General features: G+C 50.2%; 4 protein-coding genes and 1 long non-coding RNA gene across 7 annotated transcripts in view; 2 read left to right on the top strand and 3 right to left on the bottom strand.

Annotated features, from left to right (window-relative positions):
- Positions 1–4,971, bottom strand: part of LOC4578159 (H2.0-like homeobox protein) — a 56,570-nt gene extending 51,599 nt beyond the window's left edge. For 2 of the 3 annotated variants that reach the window (XM_061654270.1, XM_061654271.1), the window contains exon 1: positions 3,624–4,139. The gene's annotated coding sequence lies outside the window, so the exon portion shown is untranslated. Of the gene's footprint in view, positions 1–3,623; positions 4,372–4,756 lie in introns of those variants that run through there. The other variant, XR_009765812.1, reaches the window with a different exon arrangement.
- A 54-nt stretch (positions 4,972–5,025) lies between these two features.
- On the top strand, positions 5,026–6,989 carry LOC1277776 (5'-AMP-activated protein kinase subunit beta-2). Its single transcript, XM_317273.4, has 3 exons — positions 5,026–5,776; positions 5,843–6,073; positions 6,159–6,989. The coding sequence occupies exons 1-3, from the start codon at positions 5,261–5,263 to the stop codon at positions 6,303–6,305; spliced, it is 894 nt and encodes a 297-aa protein (XP_317273.4). The 5' UTR covers positions 5,026–5,260; the 3' UTR covers positions 6,306–6,989.
- Positions 6,990–7,067: 78 nt separating this feature from the next.
- Positions 7,068–10,572, bottom strand: LOC1277777 (uncharacterized). The gene is made up of 5 exons (XM_061654260.1): positions 10,210–10,572; positions 8,347–10,142; positions 7,627–8,263; positions 7,381–7,560; positions 7,068–7,323 (listed from the first exon to the last, which is right to left on the bottom strand). The coding sequence occupies exons 1-5, from the start codon at positions 10,340–10,342 to the stop codon at positions 7,118–7,120; spliced, it is 2,952 nt and encodes a 983-aa protein (XP_061510244.1). The 5' UTR covers positions 10,343–10,572; the 3' UTR covers positions 7,068–7,117.
- A 2,127-nt stretch (positions 10,573–12,699) lies between these two features.
- Positions 12,700–19,263, top strand: LOC1277778 (nidogen). Its single transcript, XM_061654259.1, has 9 exons — positions 12,700–13,697; positions 14,700–15,191; positions 15,260–15,498; positions 15,564–16,308; positions 16,384–16,698; positions 16,769–16,919; positions 16,985–17,669; positions 17,739–18,611; positions 18,691–19,263. The coding sequence occupies exons 1-9, from the start codon at positions 13,488–13,490 to the stop codon at positions 18,938–18,940; spliced, it is 3,960 nt and encodes a 1,319-aa protein (XP_061510243.1). The 5' UTR covers positions 12,700–13,487; the 3' UTR covers positions 18,941–19,263.
- A 110-nt stretch (positions 19,264–19,373) lies between these two features.
- LOC3291673 (uncharacterized) lies at positions 19,374–20,961 on the bottom strand. The gene is made up of 3 exons (XR_009765813.1): positions 20,618–20,961; positions 20,018–20,194; positions 19,374–19,938 (listed from the first exon to the last, which is right to left on the bottom strand). It is a non-coding gene; the product is annotated as an uncharacterized LOC3291673 (long non-coding RNA).
- Between the last annotated feature and the right edge of the window lie 371 nt (positions 20,962–21,332).

Raw genomic sequence — 21,332 nt, 5'->3', positions numbered from 1 at the left:
ATTAACCGTGTTCTTTGCAGATCTAAACCTGAAGAAGATCATAACATTGTTTGATTCCCTATGTATACTATACTTGATCTGAACCATCAAGACTCACGATTTCACTTATGATGCCTAAACGCATTACTGATACCTGAGCGAAAGGAATAATGAAGAACCGTGGATGGTTGAACAATCGAAAGAGGACGTTGAATTGTCCAATAAACGAATTATTTTCAGGATCTCTACTTGGTTCTTCTTGTTGATCGTTCCTGAATTCTAACTCACTCTATACCGGTTTATACGACGTTTAGTAATAACTCCAGGAAATCATCCTCATCTCAACTCCACATTTCGTTCTCACCCTGAAAAGTAGTTTTATCTTTGAAATTTTAATAACCATCATCACTCTACGATTCTCCCTTTTCTACCAATCTTCAACCTGAATCTCCCCAAAAACAAATTGCAAAACACTGCGTCATTTACAACTTTCCTCCTTCTAACTGACCACACACAAACACACGCACAGTGTTGGTGGGTTTGTGGTTTGATTAATGCATTGTCTCACGATACACACCTAGCGAGGCGCTCGCGGATCATCTCTTGCCGTCGCTTCCCGTATTTGCCGTGGAAACAGGGCGGTGCTGCGGTATGCCAATGCCCTACCAAGAGCGTACGCACACACTACTCCCACACATTGCCACAGCTCACCAAAACCGCAAAGGAAAGCGTAATTGAATTACTTGTCGATAAATCGTTTCTCCTCCAGCTGCGGGCGGATAATTTGTCACAGTGACCGAAACCTACCGCACCGGGCGACGAGTTCACGAACGCTTCCCAATGCTGGCCGCCGTCTAAGCAGCACCTTCCGGCATCGGGAAGGTAAATCTCATTACCACCAGCGTACTTCCAGCCAGCCAGCCATCTACACCGCAACAACCCACACACAGGGGGGGTTCAAGGAGTGTGTTGTTATTTAATTTCGCTTTTTTGCCGTTTGCGCTTCTTCGCTTCGTTCATAATGAAGGAGGTGGCCTAGTGCTGCACGGTACCGCCATCCCAGAACCTCCGGCACGGTCCCAACACATTTGCGGTGGTTAATGTTCTAAAAATATGATACCCATAATTCTATTACGATAATATTTCCTTCCATTACGCTGTCGTTGCCGGCGGCAGGAGAATCTTCCTAAAGGGTTTCCTTTTAAGTGTGTGTGTGTTTGTGTTTGTGTGCTTAAAAGCCGGTGCTCACGGCATAGCAAAGGCACAACACAAAACGAGTCGCTTGTAAATTTGCATTCCCGCTGTGCTTCACAATTGATGATCGACCGGGCTTTTGCTTTTCATCCCTCGCAAACAGACAGCGGCGGCGGTGGCGTCTTCGTACCTTCGTACAGCACCAGCTAAAATGATAAAGAAACACACCCACCACATCGGGGTTGTTGCTGCTATTTAGAAGCTGCCAATCAATTTTATACCCCACCCCACCATTACCTTTCATTCCGTTGCTTGTTCTGTTAATTATGTTGCGCTGTTGTCTGTTGCCGCAGGAACATCGTTTGCCATCGCATTCCCAAATGGAGCCGACTAATATATAGGCCACACATTACCCCTCTGTATCGGCCGGCCTGGTCTCCTCTTCTATTCTTGGACCCCGTGCCGTATACATTGAAAAAAACCGCACCACATGATAAAGAACGTGTCCACACGCGGCACGCTAAAACGAGACCATCAACCCCGTTGTGTGTTTCATATTCCGCGGTACCGCGTTGCCTGTGTCCACGCCATCATTTCCGCCTTGCCGAATTTTGTTTCCCGTGTCTCGGCATTCAATGGGTGAAATTATGCTAATCAGTGACACCGTTCCGCATTAGCGTAGCGGGGCGTCATACAAAGAAGCGCATCACCCCTTGTGGCACGCGACCGATGGGGTTTCGAGAGGAAGTTTGAATTTCTAAAATAATTTTCATATAAAATAGAACAGCTTTCTGGTCCACATTTGGCGGGCAAGTACGTCAGAAAGACATTAAATCTGTTCTGTTTGCTCATGCCCGCTACACCGAGCAGTGACCTTTAGGTTGATGTGTTTTATCTACTCCCCCCTTCACATCCATTTCGTCGCGTCGGCAAAAAGCAGTATTCGTCGTCTATCATGTGTCCACCAGCTGTGCCGCGTTTTGGCTCCAGACAGTCGGTAGAACGGTAGAAACATAACAAACGCCAAATTCGAACGATCTTCACTGTCCGCCGTCCCGTGTCTTTTGATCGTGCGGAGAGATTTCAAAGCGTATGCGATCTAACACATTTAGCACCGGATGTGGTGGTGCGGGCGTTTGTTGTTATAATATGAAGGCCGATCTTCGTCGGGGTTGGTGTTTGAAGATGAGGTTCATTTTTATCAAAAACTGACCGATAAATAATGCAACCCAGTCGGTCCGTCGTGTTTTGCTCGTAACAGCGAACGCGTTCAGTATGGTGATCAACGCATCAGTTACGATGTTTATTCGACGATATGACGCTTGACATCAACATTTCAACCCGAACCGGGACAGATGGCTTCATTCCGGAGATTACTAAAAATGTAGACAAAAACCATTAATCTGTTTAACCAAAATTCTCCCACAGAGGAAAACATTTTAAATGCTCCAAATCTTTCCAAATCACTGCAACAAATCTCGTCCGGCTTTTATTGGGCCATTCACACCTGTGCCGATGCAGCGAGGGGGCAAGCAAGTGGGTGCGATAAAATGCACCCTTTGCCGGCGAACGGCGAAAACCATCGTCCAGCGATTTTCACATGCTGTTACACCTTCGCTCGGCCATTTAATGCAATATCGGTACAGGAAGGAAGGAAAGGAAGTAACGATTTTATGCCACCGTGGTTGTGCCGCTGGCTGCTCTACCTGATGCAACACGGCTACTACTACTACTACTAGCTCGGCTCGAACTCGTCGATTGAGCAATTTATTTATTTTGTGCCGCATTCCGACGGAAGAAAATGGGGGCCACAGCCATCACCACCACCACCCGACATCGGCACGCGGCAAATAAATAAACTAATTACCGACAAAGTGTTTAAAATAATTAAAGCGCGTGTGCAAGCTAAAGACGAGCCAAAGGTTTACGGTGTGTGAAGGACCGGTTTGCTTCCTTTTTTTGTTAAAAGGAAATTGTATGTTGAAAAGAATTAATGTTTAAAATATAATTAATTTAACCAGCTATGCGGTGGTTTACAATTGGATCAAATTCTTCGCGGCCTGTCGTATTGCGTCACTGTCGTTCGACGTGCAAATAGCATTAAGGTGCATCATCGCATGCACCGAGCCGGCAAAAGGTAGTGCTGCTCGATGCACATTCTTTGTTATTTTTAAAACAAAGAACACGGACAGATAACAGAGCGCACTCCTGGGCCTAGTTTCGCATGACGCCAGTGTCTGTGCCTGTGCCTATGTGTGTGTATGGACTAGTTTCGCAAAATTCCTTTTGTTTTTTCCCCTTCGCTTTGGCTTCAATTAAAGTGATGCGTTTGTGGGTTTGAAACTTCAGCTGTAAAAGGGGAACGGTTGTGTAGCAAATGATAAGATAGATAATAAAGCTGATTTAAGGGAATTAATTTAATGTTTTTTGTACAAATCCATTTTACCTACCTTACTGAATTGATAGGACTGGTCACTCCGGCAGCTCGTCTAAGAACACGTGGGCCACTTACACGGTATGTACTGGGATTATGGTGTAAAATTGAAACGAACCACCACTTCAACAACTTATTAGCACTTTATCTTCAACTCGTTACGTATTCTTTCCACCTTTTTTGCACCTTGCCGGAAAAGCACACCGCACCAGACGAATAAGGATTATATTTTCTAATATATGGCCAAATATCGAACCGACTCGACTCACTGCTACACTGTATGAACACACAAACACACTTGCCACACCGCAATTTGCACTTCCACCGGGAATACTGTCCGCCGGGGCAACTTGGGCCTCTCTTTTACTCTGTTACTACTCGCGTTTAAACCTGCATTTTTCCTTACAACCTAGTCCTTGCGCTCATCATTACCCTTAGCTTTACGATTATTACTAACGCCGGAAACCGATTCCACGCGTTAACACCTCGGTCGGAACAGCGTACCATCTACCCCCCGTTTGCTGCCCACTACTTGTCGTTAAACTTCCACGCCTGTCGGCACATCGGGCACTGCTGGTTGGCCTGCGAGTTGAGCCACTTCACGATGCAGTGCATGTGGAAGCAGTGGGAGCAGGCGCCCCACACGAGCGGACAGTCGTCACCGGGCAGGGCACAGTCCGGACAGCAGCCCTCGAATGCCATACGACAGATGCCGCAGTTGTCATCGTTGGCCAGCCATTTCCAGACGGCGACACCCATCCAGCCTGAAAAGGAAAGCGGGACAAGCTTTGGCTTAGAAAGGCTCGTGTAAAATCGTTAGCTGCTACCACCGACGCAACGTGACGCAAAAGGACCTACTGCGGGAAAATCGATAAACATCAACCACCCCCCCCCCCCCGGACCCCTTTCCATCCACTCCAAACCCGCTCTCTGCGGCTGTGTGGTTCTCTCTTCCTGCGAGCTGGATGCGTACAAAAACACGCTCAATTGAGCGAATTTTCCGAAATGACAGTTTTCCTGCCGCCACACACACACACCCACACACGCGTGCACGTTTTCCACGCTGCCGGGATGCGCGTGCTTCCTTTCAGGGTTTCCGAGATTCTCCCTGGAAAAGTTCCGCCATTCTTTTGGGCTGTCCGTACTTACTTTTAACTGTGACTTTCATCCTAACAGCAACCGCATTCGGTCAAGCACCATCGGAAAACGGATACACCCGTAAAATGGCTCCACCAGGGCAGACACTCGGCACTTTTCAGCGGAAAAAACGGGGAAAAACTCGCGCACAACGCCGAAAGGAAGCCGATTTTTCTCCGTTTGTTTTGTATTTTGTTTGGCTGTGGGCCCGTCTCGGTTTGACAGTTCGCAATCTCTCACGCACACACACGCACGCACACATTTCACATGCGCCATCTAGCGGAAAACGAATGCAACCTCCCCTGCTTTTGTGATGGTTGTCAGCTGTCACTGTGTTTCTCGCTGCACAAAAACATTCACCAAAATACGCAAAACACGCAAAAAGGGGAAAAATTTTGCTCACAGAACAAGGCGAGCCCAAATCCAAAATCTTCTTCGCTGCAGCTCCCTTTTCCATCTGGTTCCGTGTGCTTTGGTTCATTCCGTGCTGTCCCCTTTCGTGCGTGAGTAGCCAGGATGGGAAACGCAGGTAGCAATTTGCCAAGGGAGCGTCATAAATCCGGATCGAATGATCCCATCCCGGGCTCGCCGATGAAGGACGACCAGGCGTTCGTGTTTGACCGCAAGCCACACATCCACGGGTATCCGTTCGCGACGGAGGAGGAGGTGGAACCGTACGGGTACTCCAAGTCCGTGCCCGATCCGGAGTTTGCCCGCGAGCCGCGGAAGCGTTCCAGCACCATGTCCGAGGGAACGACCCCATCCGAGGCGCCTGCAGGTGGAGCGGGCGGTGGTGGCGGTGGCCCGGATGATGATGCACAGCAGGAGGAGGAGCAGTCCAGTACGCTGCCGACCGTGTTCAAGTGGGACGGCGGTGGCAAGCAGGTGTTTATTAGCGGCACGTTCTCGCAGTGGAAGGTACTGCCGATGGTGAAATCGCACGCCGACTTTGTGACCATCATCAACATCCCGGAGGGGGACCATCAGTACAAGTTTCTGGTTGATGGCGAATGGAAGCACGATCCGAAGCTGGTAAGCGAACGAGATACCCTTTTTGCTTACCTCCAAATGGAAAGCTAATCCGGTTTTTATGCACAGAAAAATGTAGAAAATGACGCTGGCACCACGAACAACCTCGTCACCGTGCGTCAGTCCGACTTTGAAGTATTCCAAGCGCTGGCCAAGGACAGCGAGGACACGGGCAAGGACGAGTCGAAGGAATGGGGCCAGGACATACCGACGGCCAGACCGTGGGGCAAGGAATCGGGCCCGCCCGTACTGCCGCCCCATCTGCTGCAGGTCATTCTCAACAAGGACACTCCACTATCGGTAAGAAATTGGTCGAAAGCAACCGTTTCCAGTCTTATCATGCTCGTTTACTAAACGCGTTTCTTCCAATGCCTGTTTCACGCAGTGCGAACCGACCCTGCTGCCCGAGCCGAACCACGTCATGCTGAATCACCTGTACGCCCTTTCGATCAAGGACGGTGTCATGGTGCTGAGCGCGACGCATCGCTACCGGAAGAAATACGTCACCACGCTGCTCTACAAACCGATCTAGATGCTTGTGGCCGCGGGTATGTGTGCGGGGGAGGGTGTAGCCTATTCATACCATTACGCGAGCAGCGTGCCTTGGGCGCGATATCATATTAGATAGGGGGGGACAGGGAACTACTAATGGGGATAAACCAAAACGATTGAAAACCAAAGCTGAATAAGCTTACACACAACGACAACCCATTGTGTGGTTAATCCATCCGCTGGGGCCACAGAAACACACAAACGTACACAGATACATTCATCATTGGATTGGTTCCTGGTTGGTTGGTTGCTGTGCTGTGTGGCGGAAAGGATAATTTGACCGCCGCGTGGAGGTCACACAGCTAAATGTATTTTTTTTAAATTCCTCACACACAGTTCGTTGATTATATATTGCGTAGTTTGTAGGTAAGACTAGGAAAAGAATGGCTTGGAAAAATTAACTGTAGAACAAAAAAGAAGACGGGAACTAGTTTGGAGAGAATGCAGAAGAGAGAGAAAGAGGACGATTTACGCGACAGTCGCAGCCATGGTAGAGAGAAATATTTTAATTGCTTTTCTGTTTTCGCCGTTTCCCAATCGATCGAAAACGACGACGACTGGCCGGTGGCGATACAAATACAATATTTTACGAATCTTTCGTGTAAATACGCTGGATAAAGCTGGTGTTAATGAAACGATGAATAAAGTTTTTTCGAACACTCAACATTCAATGTCATCGGTGAGCAGCTGCAGCAGCAGTAGAGAAAATCACACTGTGAAAGGAAAATACGCTACATAATGCTGTGTGTTGTCCCGCAGGCGGACAGGCTGCGAAGCATACAATTAAATATATTATAAAAGTGTGGCACTATTGTTAGCGTAAGTATTGAAGAAGCCGGCAAACAGCTCTTCCATGATTGCGTTACTTTCCGCTCTACGCGCATCCTCACTGTCGGCCTCTTTCTTTTCAGCTTCCGTATCGTCGCTTTCCGCTTCCAGGTAGGCGCGCAGCGGATCAGGCATTAGGAGCCGCATGTCCAACATGCCGAGGGTTCTTACTGGAAACAAAATAGCTTGATAGTATAAGAAACATTAACAGGAGGCCCTATACTCACTGTGAACGTCATCGAAATTGAACTCCTTCTGGTACAGCTGCAGCCAGTTGTACGTTACCCGTAGACGGTACCGAACGGTGGGCCCTGCGATTCGTAACAGCTTCTTGTGGTACGCCGTCTGGAACAGATCGTACAGCAACAGTACACCGTGCCGGGCGATACAATGAATGTGCGATACATCTGCAAAGTAGTGCGAAAATGATGAAGCTATTCGAGCGCAAAAGCCAAACAACAAGGTAAGCAAACCTTCTTCGTCCTTAACCGATTGCTGGTTCCAGCACAGCAACACCCGGAACAGCAGTGTAACGAACGCCGACACCATCCGGATGTGGCAAAGCTCACACTCGTTCGGATCTTCTCGGTCGTAGAACGATTTCACCCACCCAACCGGATGCAGCAGCACGTTCCGCAGGAAGTGGATCGTATTTTCCGTGTTCGTCAGCAACGGTTTCATCTGCCACGCCTCGTACCGGTCGTGTGGCCGGACGGAATTCTCCAACAGTGCCGCGTACATCTGCAGCGTGCAGGTCCCCAGTGAGAAGCTGATCGTTTTTAACCGATACTGTCGGCGGGATGTTGTGGGTTGCTGTTCCCCTTGCTGCTGCTGCTGCTGACCCGTTTCGACCGGATGATGGCTGATGCAGAGACGATTGAGCAGATGGTTCACACTGCCATCCGTGATGTGGGACAGGCGGCGTAGAAAGTCGGACAGCTGCAGCATCGAGGATGGTGCATCGGGTTGGCACAGCACGATCGAACGGAATAGTTCCATCAGCTGGGAACCGCTCGCACCGTACAGGAGGAACCTTCGCGGGCGGAAGCTTATTCCGTTGAGCAGTGCAGCCGCACCCGTTACCAGTCCGTGCAGTGACGTCAGGATGATCTGAACGAAGTTGGAACAATGCACATCAGAATACTATTTTGCAAGGAGAAAAGCACCAAACCAAACACCTCTTCCCTACTTACAGCGGTACTGATCCGTTTCATATTCTTCGCGAGTCGCAGCACGAGCTCCTTCTCCAGCAATCGCTTCACTACCAGCTCGTCCGAGATTCGACAGTACAGTCCGACCACCGCCAGGAAGCGCCGTATCACGACGGCCTGCTCGCCATTGTATAGCTGCTCCTGCTGGAACACGTTCACCGGGGCCGATTGCTCCATCGTACTTTTCGGCCCATTGAGGCGAAAATCCGTCTCCTTGTGCTGTCCCAACCGCTGACAGTACAGATCGATCTCTTCCAGTCCCTTTTCCGTGGCGATCGCTACCAGCGGGTACATGCCGGGGGACAGGACGATCCGCTCCGTCGCTTCACCACCGGAAGCCTTTGCGCCGATTAGCATCTGGGACAGAAGGGTCTGCAGCGAAACGAGCTGATCGGCGATCGTGAACTCGTTGCGCGTCACCCGCGAGTACTTGCGGAGCTGGCGACTCCGTACCGAGCTGTCGGTTGCATTCACGAACGCTTGCGGATCAACGTCCAGCGGCTCGCACAGTTCGGCCGGTTCGCCAAGGAACAGTTTCGGTAGCAGCGACGCGAGATCGAACTCATCCTCCGTGGCTTCGGTCGCTTTCGGTTGAGCTGAGGTTGAGGGTGCGGGTTCCGCTGCAGCTCGAGCCGGCGGTGGCTCTGGTGGCTGCGGTTCCGCTGGTTCCGCCGATCGAAAAGTGGCGTTTAATCGCTTCGTTTTTAGATTCATAATTTCCATCTCTTTGAACTCATTCTCCACCTTCTGCGCTGAGATGGTTTTCTCCAGATTCTTCATCTTCTCGAGCCACTCCTTCTGGATCGTTTCCTTTTCGCGCATCTTCTCCAGCCGCAGCTGCTCGTTGGCGGTTTTCACCATTTTCAGCTCGTACCGCAGCATCGACACTTCGCCGTCCTTGACCTGGGCCTTTTCCACCGCTTCGGTGTAGTCCTTCTGCAAGCTGTTCACCTTCTTTGCCAGCTGCTCCACGTGCTTGGTGAGAAACTTCACCTGAATGTCCTTGGCATGTTCCTGCTTTTGGCTTGAGGCTAGTTCCGGCTTCTCTTCCGCTTCCGGTTTGGGGGTGTGTGATGGGGTAGCTTTAAACGATGTTGCGGTGGAGGTTTTTGGCCTAAAAATGCCCAACCGCGAGGTAGAGGTCGGTTCATCCTTGTGGTAAGCCTTGCTCGGCTCACTCCCTTTCGCTCCCACCGGTGGCAGTGGCGCCGGTGGTACCTTAAACTCTTCTTCCCATGAGGCTTTCGGTGCGGGTTCACGCTTCCCACCGACCGACGGTGGTTCCTCCCAGGAAGCTTTCGGTGCCTGCGGTTCACCTAAACGCTTCCCACCAACCGAAGGTGCTTCCTCCCGCGATGCTTTCGGTGCGGGTTCACGCCTCCCACCAACCGACGGTGCTTGCTCTTCCTGCCGGAACTCGTCCAGATTGAAGTCATCGTCGTTGTTGTTGAAGTAGTCGTTGATTGCGTTGTCGATGTTGCGATAGTTGTCATCGAGCTTTTCCGAAAACAAATCATCCTCCCCGTCGGCAAACAGTTCCGCCACCAGCTTGTCCGGTACCTTGCCCGGAAGCTTCCCTGCCCCGGTGTGCTGCCCCCCGGCCGCGATCACCTCCGTCGTTTGCTGCGTGCTCGTCTTGACGCTGCGGCTAAACTTGCCGAACGTAAGGTCCGCCTCGATGGCCTGGGTCGCGAGCACGATAATGTCGTCGTCGTCGTCGTCCCACAGGTTTTCCGCTGTGGTGGTGGTGGCGGCTGTGGCGGCACTTTTGCCCGCACCTGGAAATGAGTGATTGTGTAAAATGAGCAGAGTTTCTCATGGAACATACCAATTAACAACAATCACCTGAGGAGCTGCCCGCCTTGGAAGTACTCGGCTGTGGGTTGTACTGCTGGCTCGGGACGATTTCGATGTCGAGCTTCGGTTTCTTCGAGGCGAGCGGTTGCTTCAGCTGGAAGTGCCCGGACCGTTTCGCCATCGTACGGGCAACACGTACGCACGTAAACAAAAATGGGCGACTTTAACAAACTAACAATATACATCTATAACAGCTCTGTTTTACAACGAAACACCAATTAAATATCAAAAGCTAGCCATTTCACCGTTTGCTGCGGTCACATTCCGGCCACCAAACGCACGCAGCACGCCGAGCGAGGTATTGTTGATGTTTTGGTGGCGGTATTTGTTGATCTGTCAAACTGGATGCTGTGATGGTGTGCGTGTGTTGTTGAAACGGGAGTGAAATATTTCACCGCCGATGAAAGTGATCTAACACGTTTCAACGGCGTAGGGAACATCCATGCATTACGTAACGCTAACATTTGAAATTTTGCCTAATTTTCTTCAAATGATGAGTCACATGGAAGTAAAATCCGAAACGAAAGCCAACAGTGAATTAGCTCATACGTGGCTCCCGATGTGGTATTTTGAGAACAATAAGCCATTAGTTATGCTCTGGAGCTGTTTTATTCAAAATGTATTTAGTCGACAAATGAAAGTTTAGGCAATATTAATCTTGGAAATTGAAGACTAGTATGATTTGCCAGCTTCGAAACGTACACGTGTTCTAAAGGCACATTGAAGCTACAAAGATCCTCACATTGGAACACCGCCAAAGACTTTTCAGCATGAACCATGTGTTTGCAATGAACAGTTGTAGTAAATATTATTCCACATTGCAGACAGACATTCGTGACTTCGTTTTCCCAGCTTCAAATTGGAAAATACAGTTCATGAAAGAAACAATATTGTCTTCCATTTTCCAGTTCAACTTCCTCTTCAAAGTGTCGGTTAGAACTGACCCCAAATTTTGTTCCTATTTATTGCAACATATTAACCAAAAACAACCCCTTGAACCAAATTCAACTACATATTGGCTGGCAACTGCTGCTAATAGATTTATTGCCCGAAACTGGCCACTAAACCATCAATTGAGTCCTCTGCGGCACTCACTCTGCTTGGCAGTAAAAGCCGAAGCGATCAAAGCGTTTTGTCGCTGTGGCACAAAATTGTACGCGATATTTGCGTTTAATGTTGAGCCGCGCACGTTTCATGCATTTTCCCGGCTTTCCCTCACTTCCCTCCATTCGGAATACGGCAAACCCCCGTCCCCTAAAAACCCATAAATAAAACCATCACTCCGTCAATGCTCGAAGCGCACAGACTCCGACTTCCGTACACACCGACTCTACTCCACGCGCACGGTGCATCGTCATCATCATCGTCATCGTCAGATCAAACACATGTTTTTAATTATTCATGTCCACCGAAATTGCCTCTTCACAAAATTAGAAACGTCGATCCCCTTGTGTCAGCTGGTGCGTAACCGCAGCCGGGCCATCATCCCTCGGCCCTTCCTTTTTCGCTTTCCTCTCGAGTACGCGGGTGACGACTTTAACGTTTATTCCAGCAGACACAGGCACACACACAAACACGTGCTCGTGGGGTTGTTGCGGGTGATGGGAAAACATGGGAAAACTCCTGCTACAACATACGCGTAAATGAATTTTGCGTTCGTCCCGCAATAGCATTTCCACGCATGTGTGTGTATGTATAAATTAAAATTCATTTGCCCTGACACCACATTATCCGAGCAAGGGATGCTGCACTGCTCCCCCTCTCTCTCTCTCAATTGATGTGCGACTACTCGGTTTCATAATAATAACTAGCGATGGAATCGCTTTTTCGTCACAAACGGACTCGACGCGAAGATCAACAGCGTGCGCGTCTATTCGATTGCGCTTCTCGTGCGTACACGCATCAACCATCGATGTCGCTTGGGTGGAGAAAAGGGGAAGAACACGCAGTGAGAACAGATCATTAATATACACTTGATATTAATTGAAGCTTACACGCAGTTGAATTTATTAGCTTTAATTGTCACCACAGTCGGAGTCAGAACACAGTCGTGGACAAGATCGTCCAGGATCAGACCCACGGGGCGTCGTCGTGCAGTTGGCCAGACGGTGGTGCCTTCTCATACGCATGAGGGTATTGGGATGGTCCCTTCCAATATATTGGTCCAAAATTTTACACCCATCTTCATCTTCAGGGGGTTCGAAAAGTCGACATCAATCAGCCTAGCCTGTCTCGCCTCGCCACCATTTGGCTACAATTGATATTAATTGATATTTCGGAACATGATGGGAACGCGTCGCAAGAACATGTAGACGGTACCAACTGAAATGGTTGTTATAGTAGGTTATGTAAAGGGTGCTCTCCATGGCCATTTCGTAACGTAAATCAATCGTCCGAAAACCCACTCACGATTCTTGACCAGCGAGCGTTCTAAATCTGGACAAAACGTCGATCGCCGATCGTAGTAGTTGTCGTCGTCGTCGGTGAGTCAAAGCAAACACGCTGACTGATATTGATAAACGGCACGCTTCACACCCGGTGCTAACCGCGGAAGACTCTCGCTCCGGCGGGTACTTCATGCCAGCCTCTCCCAGATGTGCCCCCGGTCGTTGCGGCGTTGCGACCCATTAAACTTCGGGACCCAGCAGCAGCATCGCCGACAGTTGTTCGCGACCGTTGAATATCCCTTGATGCAGCATCCGACCAGATGCCGAGCAGTCAGTCGTATTCGGTGTCTTGCCCGGTGCGGACGTGAATCTTGAGTTCTTCTACCGGGGTTGGTCTGTCTTCTCAGAGCCTACATCCCAGGCAGTCATTGGCTGTCCTGGAAATCCACCTCTTTCCTCTGTGTACGTGTTTGGTGCAAAGAGATTATGAATGAAGGCAATAATAATGGTGTCCGTTTGCTGATAGTGTGCTAAGACAAGCGTGTGCGATAGAGCATCGGACCCGCGAGACCCACACAAGAACCTGGATCCGTGCGCTGGAGGACGCACACGGTGTGTTGTCGGTGGTGCCCGTTGATAAGGTTCCGCTTCGGTAACGCCCGACGACGTAGAGATTGAAAGTGATTTAGTGAGAAAAACACTGATTGGAAGTGTGTGCTCTCTTGTGTGTAGGTGATTGTGTGTAAAAACCGGTCGATTATCTCCGTATGTTTCCCAAACGGATTTAACCGCGTTTGTCTTGGCAAGTCTTAACCTTCCAAGACAAGATACTTCCAAGTGTAAAGTGCACTCCGTTCCGTTTCGGTGTGAACCAACAAAATGTCTGTCAGAAGTGAGGTATTGCAAGGGTTAGTAGTGTACGCGGTGTTACTACTACTACCCTCGATCGTACATGCGGTGGATCCTCGCGATCTGTACAGCTACGCGAACGAAGCCAGCGAGGTGTTGCCGCGAGGTGATGAAGAGTTCCAGTACATGGATCTGGACATGCCAGCTTACTTCTACAACGAAAAATACGACCGTGTTTACGTAAGTTTGTGTTAAAAAAAACGTTTGATAGTTGGACAGGACCCATAGAAAGAGAGAGGAAATGAGCAATCAGAGGATCATCGTGGTGGTGAGGCCATGCTGCGCTGTTTACTTCTTACTTTTCGTTGAGGGTTATCAATACACACAGCCTTCACACAAATTGCGAATAGCTGTACATATGATGAGAGTAGAAGCGCTATCTTCGCTGGCAGGGATCAACATTAACCCCACTGTAAATGATCGTATTTCTTGTGCTATTGAGGCGAAATAAACTGCCTTATTCGGTACTAAACGTTCATTCTGTATATTCCGCGACTCGATTTGAACCCATGCGCGGCATGTTGTAAAGCCGTCCCACTAACCAACTACACCACAAGACCAACCCGATCGCTTGGTTGCAAATTCTCCTCTTAAATGCTAACCCCAATCCCAATCACTCGAAACAACTACTTCACCTTCCATCCAGAGCTTCACTTCAATTGTACCGACGCACTGCCCTTGAGGGACAATATTTCACGCCCCGCACACAAAAGCGAAAGCGCCTTTGCAAATTGTTTTGCACCGAGCAAAAGTGTGTCCGATCGCTCAAATGATGATGATCCGCACCACACAGCCTAGCCCATTAGCGTCAAACAAAGATGTGCTTTCTCTTATCAGCACTCGTGGTCAAGCGTCCAAGCGTCCAAGAGCTCCACCGTCCCCGGCAGATGTGTAAATAGAACCTCTGCTCTGCCCGGCAGCGAACATTTAGCAATTGCATGGTAAAAAGAACGACTTTGCGCCATTACATAAATGCCACAGCATGACAGTGGACAGCATGGAGGATGGCACTAGCTAAAGATGATGATAACGAGCCCTGCCCCCGTTGATCTTCCTCGCGGAGAGCGAATGAATGCGTTTCCTTTGTGTGGTGTTTTAGCAATGTTCCATCAAATTAACCAATGATTTATGGGTATGCTTCTCCCGGTTTTTACTCTTTCACATGCACACACACACAAACAGATCAACACCAACGGCATCCTGTCGTTCGGTGGCGAGCTGGTCGGCTTCCTCAATCTACCCTTCCCGCTCGGCAACCCGCTGATCGCGCCGTTCTACGCGAACGTCGACACAACCCTGCCGAACGATACGGCCACGATCGTGTACTTCAAGTCGCGCGATCCCACCCTGCTCCACCGCACGACCGAGCTGGTGCGGGACAACTTTGGCAGTCTACTGGCCCGGACCGGGGACTTCGAGGCGCTGCAGGTGTTCGTCGCGACCTGGGAGCACGTGGGACACTACAGCATGAAGAACGAGGTGCAGAACTCGTTCCAGGTGGCGATCATACAGGGCGCGACGGACACGTTCGTGCAGTTCCTGTATCCGGAGGAGGGCATCAACTGGATCCAGGGTGATACCGGCGATAGTGGCCTGCCGGATGTGCGTGCGCAGGCCGGCTTTGCCGCGGAAGATGATCGTACGTTTATGCTGCCCGGTTCCGGTACTGATAATGTACGTACTGTTGGAAGGTGTTGGGTGTTCAGGGTGAAGGGTCAACATCTATTTTTTCCACTTCTCAGGTACGCCATTTAACGATTTCGTCCAACATTAATCAACCGGGCGTGTGGTTGTATCACGTTGGACCGCTCGCACCGGAGGGGAATGTGGAGCAGCCGGACCGCCAGCACGCCGAACCGAGTGAACCGCGCAGCTGCGCTGATGGTGGCCGGTACAAGTGCCATTCGGCGGCCTCCTGTGTCAACAGCAACTGGGGCTTCTGCTGTCAGTGCAAGTCCGGCTACTACGGAAATGGATTCAGGTAAGTTTGGCCATTCCACACGAAGCCATGAGCTCTATATTCCGATCAACATTTTACGTGAACAGTTGCGTGAAGAGTGACATTCCCCTGCGGGTCGCTGGTAAGGTGCTCGGCAATGTGAACGGTGAGCCTCTCGACACTCAGCTCCAATCGTACGTTGTAATGGTGGACGGGCGTACATACACTGCGATCAGTCCGCTCGAGGAGCAGCTCGGCACTGATCTCCAGCTAACGCAAATTCTCGGTGGTACGATCGCGTGGCTGTTCGCCAAACCCCTTGGAAATTCCATGAACGGTTACCAGCTGACAGGTGGCAAGTTCAACCACACCAGCACACTGCAGTTCGAGACGGGCGAGTCGTTCTACATCACCCAACAGTACACGGGACTGAACGTGTGGGATCAACTCGCACTGGATGTGCATCTGTCCGGACAGCTACCTTCCATTCCGGCCCTTGAGAAGCTCCATCTGGATGACTACTCTGTCGCGTTCCGACGGTCCGGTAAGGACCGACTGCAAGCCGTCAGTGCGCACAGCTTCCGGGTGGAGTCGCAGGCACGCAACGTCAGCTACACACTGTACCAGGACATTACGTACGAGGGATGCTCGGGCAATGAGGACACCATTGCCGGAAAGGATGAATCGATGCTGAAGATTACGCGCATCAATCTGGGGTACGAGCCGAGGGAGCGAGCCGTCCGGATGGGCATGCTGTCGAAGATGGTGATCGGCGATCAGTTCAACCCGTGCGATGAGGCCAACTGTGGGGATAATACGGTGTGCGTGCCGAAGCCTGACGACACTTTCGATGTGAGTGCACCAACACAAACCACACTTTGGCTGCTGTTGCTCACTTTGTTGCTCACTTTGTTGCTCACATTTCAGTGTAACTGCAAGAACGGGTTCACCTACATCCCGTACGGTACGAGCGATCGCATCAACTGTGTGGACATTGACGAGTGCTCGGGCGTTAACATCTGTGACGAGAATGCGCAGTGCTACAACGAGCCGGGCGGCTACATTTGCCGCTGTAATCCGGGCTACGAGGGCAATGGGTACGTGTGTGATAAAGTAGTGCCGGGTGGATACAGCCAACCAACCTCTTCGTCGTACACGGTGTCGACGCCTGCAAGCTACGGTGGGCACAGCTACAACGAAGTGGACAGTGACCCAACTCAGGAAGAGCCGGAACAGTGTGAGGTAAGTGTGGGAAGACGGGGTGAGATGTAGTTTACGAACGTCTTCAACTTTACACTTTGGTCTATGGCAGCGCTGTGCCGAGTTTGCCGACTGTGTTGAGGGTCAGTGCCAGTGCCGATCGGGATATGATGGCGATGGTGTTAGCTACTGTCACTCACTGTGCGATCCGGAAAGCGTATGGAACGGGGAGGAGTGCGTGAAGGAGACGTACGTTGAAGAAGGTAAGTAGTGATACAAGACCTCCCATGGTTTCTCTTTAATTTATCACAATCCGTCACGTTTGCAGAGGGAATTGAACCGTTCTGCACGATACTGGGCTGCACGTGCCCTACCGGCTACACGCTGATCGAGTACGCGTTCAACCAGATCTGCCGGCGAGTTGAGCTCGACCCGGAGGAGGTCCCCCAGGAAGGTATGCCGCCGTGCGATGTGGAGAACAACTGTAGCCCGCATGCAAACTGTGAGTGGCGTGACAGCTCGTACCGGCACGAATGTATCTGCAACCCGGGCTACGATGGTAATGGGTATACGTGCGTCGAGAAGGAAGTGTCCTGTCTGGATGATGAGGAGATCTGTGACATCCATGCGTCCTGCACGTACATGCTGAATCGGAAGTCGGTGTGTGTCTGCAACAAGGGGTACGAGGGTGATGGTCGTACGTGTCATCTCGCGCCGGAGTGTGCGGTCGATGACGATTGTGGCATGAACTCGGAGTGCCAGCAGGGTGTGTGCGTGTGTCAGGAAGGGTACGAGCGGGATCTGTCCGACTTTTGTGTGCGCGCTGGATCGTGCGGTGGTGCGTACTGTGCGGAGAATGCGGTTTGCGTGATCGATCCGGTGCAGAAGATACCGTACTGCCACTGTCCGCAGGGTTTCGTTGGTGACGGGGTGTCGCAGTGCCGTTCCATTCCACCGCCGTGCAATGTGAGGAACAACTGCGGGCTGCATGCTGCCTGTGTGCCGAGCTATAGGTAAGAATGGGTGGACTTCGACATCATTATTTGGGGATTTTAATCGCTCTTTTCTGTCCTCGTTCACAGAGATCCTTCCTCGTACGAGTGTATGTGCAATCAGGGCTTCTTTGGCGATGGGTTCGTCTGCACACCGGAGCGCAACTGTGCCAATATCCCGAGCCTGTGCGATCCGAACGCTCGCTGCGAGTCCACTACCAACGGCTACCAGTGCATCTGTAACGATGGCTTCATCGGCAACGGGTCCGTCTGCAACACCGCTCACCGGCTGGACGATGGCTTCCTGCTCATCAGCCAGGGTGTGGCGAACATACGCGTCCCGCTGAACGGTGGGCTCGGGTACCCCGTCACGATGGCGTTCATGTCGATCGGGCTCGATCGGGACTGTGCCGAGGGACGCATCTACTGGAGCGACATTGCGGCCCAGCAGATCGTGAGCGCCAAGTACGATGGTACCGATCAGAAGCCGTTCATCACGAAGGACATCGTGTCGCCGGAGGGTGTGGCGGTCGATTGGATCTCGCGCCGGCTGTACTGGACCGATTCGGCGAAGGATACGATCGAGGTGGCGAGCCTGGACAATCCGGAGCAGAGGACGGTGCTGATTTCGAAGTTTTTGGTCAATCCGCGCGGCATTGCGGTCGATCCGCATCAGACGAAGCTGTACTGGTCGGACTGGAATCGGGATGGGCCGAAGATTGAGTGGTCGAATTTGGACGGAACGGAGCGGGAGCAGCTGGTGGGTAGTCCGCAGGTAGCTCTGCCGAACAGCATCCAGGTGTCGATGGCGACTGGGGAGCTTTGTTACGCTGACGCGGGAACGAAGAAGGTTGAGTGTATTGATACGTACAGCAGACAGATCCGCACGATCGCCAGCAATCTGACGTACCCGTTCGGGTTGGCCGTTACCGATGATTTGTTCTACTGGACGGATTGGATGACGTAAGTAGAGGAGCTTTCGAACTCTTTCAGACACTAATTTTAAGACGCTTTCTCTCTCTTCTCCACTCGAAAAATACAGTAAAAAGATCGAAAGCATCAACCTGTACGGTGTGCGCCAGAAGCCGATCAACTCGCCCGTATTTGGCAACCACAAGATGTACGGCATGACGGCCGTCACCGACAAGTGCCCGCTGTTCCACAGCCCGTGCGTCAGCAACAATGGTGACTGCCCGGAGGACAAGATTTGTCTGATCAATCCGCGTGCCCCTTCCGGCCGTAGCTGCAAGTGTACGCGCAACTGCAACAATGACGTCGTATTAGACTACTAAGAAGAATGTGTGTACTCTAGAAGGGGGAACGGCTGTTGGTTGGTTTTGTGCTTTTCTACTGTGAGCAACCTTTACAAACAGACAATCGGCCGTGTAGTAATGCGTGTTTTTTTGTACTTCCCCACTTTTCCCGTTTTCCTTCCTGAAAGCTGAAACAAAAAAAAGCAATTTATCTTGACATACATTAGGATTAGCACAGAGAGAGAGAGAGAGTGGATGATGATGATGACGAAGGTTGACGATCGCAATCGTGCGACGAATGTATGCGAAATGGTTTGTAACGTTCGCTGCTTAAGCCGACAATAAACTCTCTATTACTTTAAGTCGCGGTGTGTGGTTAATGTGTACATGTAGGTGGTTTAAATTATTTGAGAAATATTATCAACATACAGGAGGGTTAAGCATGGTATATAACAGTAAGACACAGGGAAAATTCTCTATTTAGGTATATTTATTTGAAACGATTTGAAACTTCACATCCGATCGTCGCAATGAAGGACAGATTTCTAAGGTAAAGTGAGGTTCGAAGCCTGCCAATGTTCTACTCTAAATAACATGCTTACTTACACAGCACTATACAACCAACCTTTGCTATCTTGGCTAGTTGCAGAAGTGTCCGAAATCGCTCACCGTCACGTGTCTCCATCTGTCAATCCGTTATCACAGCCAACTTCCCATTCCAACCTGTCACGTGACTCCCTCTGTCCTTGTGTGAAGACCTAAAAGGACTTTACGAGGAGCCATCAAGTCGTCCGGTTCAATGCGTATACATGACCAGCCACATAACAGTATCGTACAGCTCATACAACACGTCCATCTCGTACACGTACAAGTTGTATCGGCTCATCCATCGATCTTTCCTATCTTGCGGGGCTTAAAAATCCTTCTGAGCATCTTTCTCTCGAAAAGCAATTCCTCTCGACCGTAACGTCAACAGTTATGTTGATTCGTATCTCGGGAGGCAGCGAGCTCAGTCTTGGGCTGCCGCCATACCAGAGCTGTAAGAATGTGGTTAAAAAGTATATCATTGATTAGAACAAATTAAATCCGTTTGAACTCTAGCACTCCAATACTTACCCCTTGCTGACTTGTTAGGAAGAATGATGCTCAGTAGTATGACCAGCCCTAGGCTGAACCATGTTACTTGTAGTCCACGGGTCCCGCTGGTCCGTAAAATCCGATCACATCATGTATACTAGTGATGGGAAAAATGAAGCTTTTGTCGGAATCGATTCCGGCTAGCTCCGCAGTTTTCTGGAATCGATTCCGGATATTAGGTACGGAATCAGGTTCCGGAATTGATTCCAGAATCAGCTCCGGAATCGGAATCGACTCCGCAATTGGTTCCGGAATCGATTCCAGAATTGGTTCCGGAATTATCTCCAGCATTGATTCCGGAATCGGCTCCGGAATCGGAATCGGTTCCGGAGTCAACTCCGGAATCGGCTTTGGAATCGGCTCTGGAATCGGCTCCGAAATCGACTCCGGAATCGGAATCGATTCCAGCATCGGAATCGGCTCTGGAATTGATTCCGAACACGGAATCAGAATCGAGTAAGTCCAATTCCGAGCTCTCACCACTAAAGTATACAGAATGAACTAAGCCAACGAACGCAATCGCATCAACGGCAGAGCTGCAGCAATAGGTATGAATTGATTTCAATGGAAAATACTCACCGATTTGCAGATCCTCATTCATTACAACGAACAGTCCCAACACGTAGCTTATTCCACCGAAACTCGTCCTTGTTTTGCTGCTCTGCATCTACAACTTCTGTGCACTTTCTGAGCCATTTGTGCTCCTTGGGACCGAATCGTATTCACCACCATTCCATAGAATTCTTGCCATTTGCCAACAACGCCTACAGTCAACGGACCGTTACTTTCAATTGTTCAATTTTCAATTGTCGCACTTTCTTGGGAAACGCAGTGCGCCGTCGTATTCCGTGAAAGAAATAGGCGCGCAGGAAGCGATCAGCCCAGCAGCGAATCAGCTGTCATCGATGTGTTTGCTATGGGGCTGGTGCAGCGGCTGTAGCGTACGTTTCTGAAGGGAATGGTAGGGGAAATTGAGAATATGATGGCCGTTTTACACGGAACTTTTTTGTTGGAATTGGAACGTTCAATGCATGCCACTCAACTACTTCATGGAGCTGGATTTTCAATGGTTGATCAAAAGTTTAAACAGTTTTTTCTAAATTAAACAGAAATACGAAAATAAAACATCAAATTTTCGTGACTAGATTTATTGCATGAAAAGACGTGTCCAATTCATTTAAAATTCTTTTTTCCTTCTAAAACCCAAACTCACTTGCCAATCAAACTCACCGTTTCTCACGATGTTGCATTTTTCGAAAACGCAAACTTCTCCTCACCGATCATGTCTCCCTTC

Source organism: Anopheles gambiae, chromosome 3 (genome assembly GCF_943734735.2).
Source record: "Anopheles gambiae chromosome 3, idAnoGambNW_F1_1, whole genome shotgun sequence".
NCBI lineage: Eukaryota > Metazoa > Arthropoda > Insecta > Diptera > Culicidae > Anopheles > Anopheles gambiae.
This window is presented reverse-complemented; position numbering and strand designations above follow the sequence as displayed.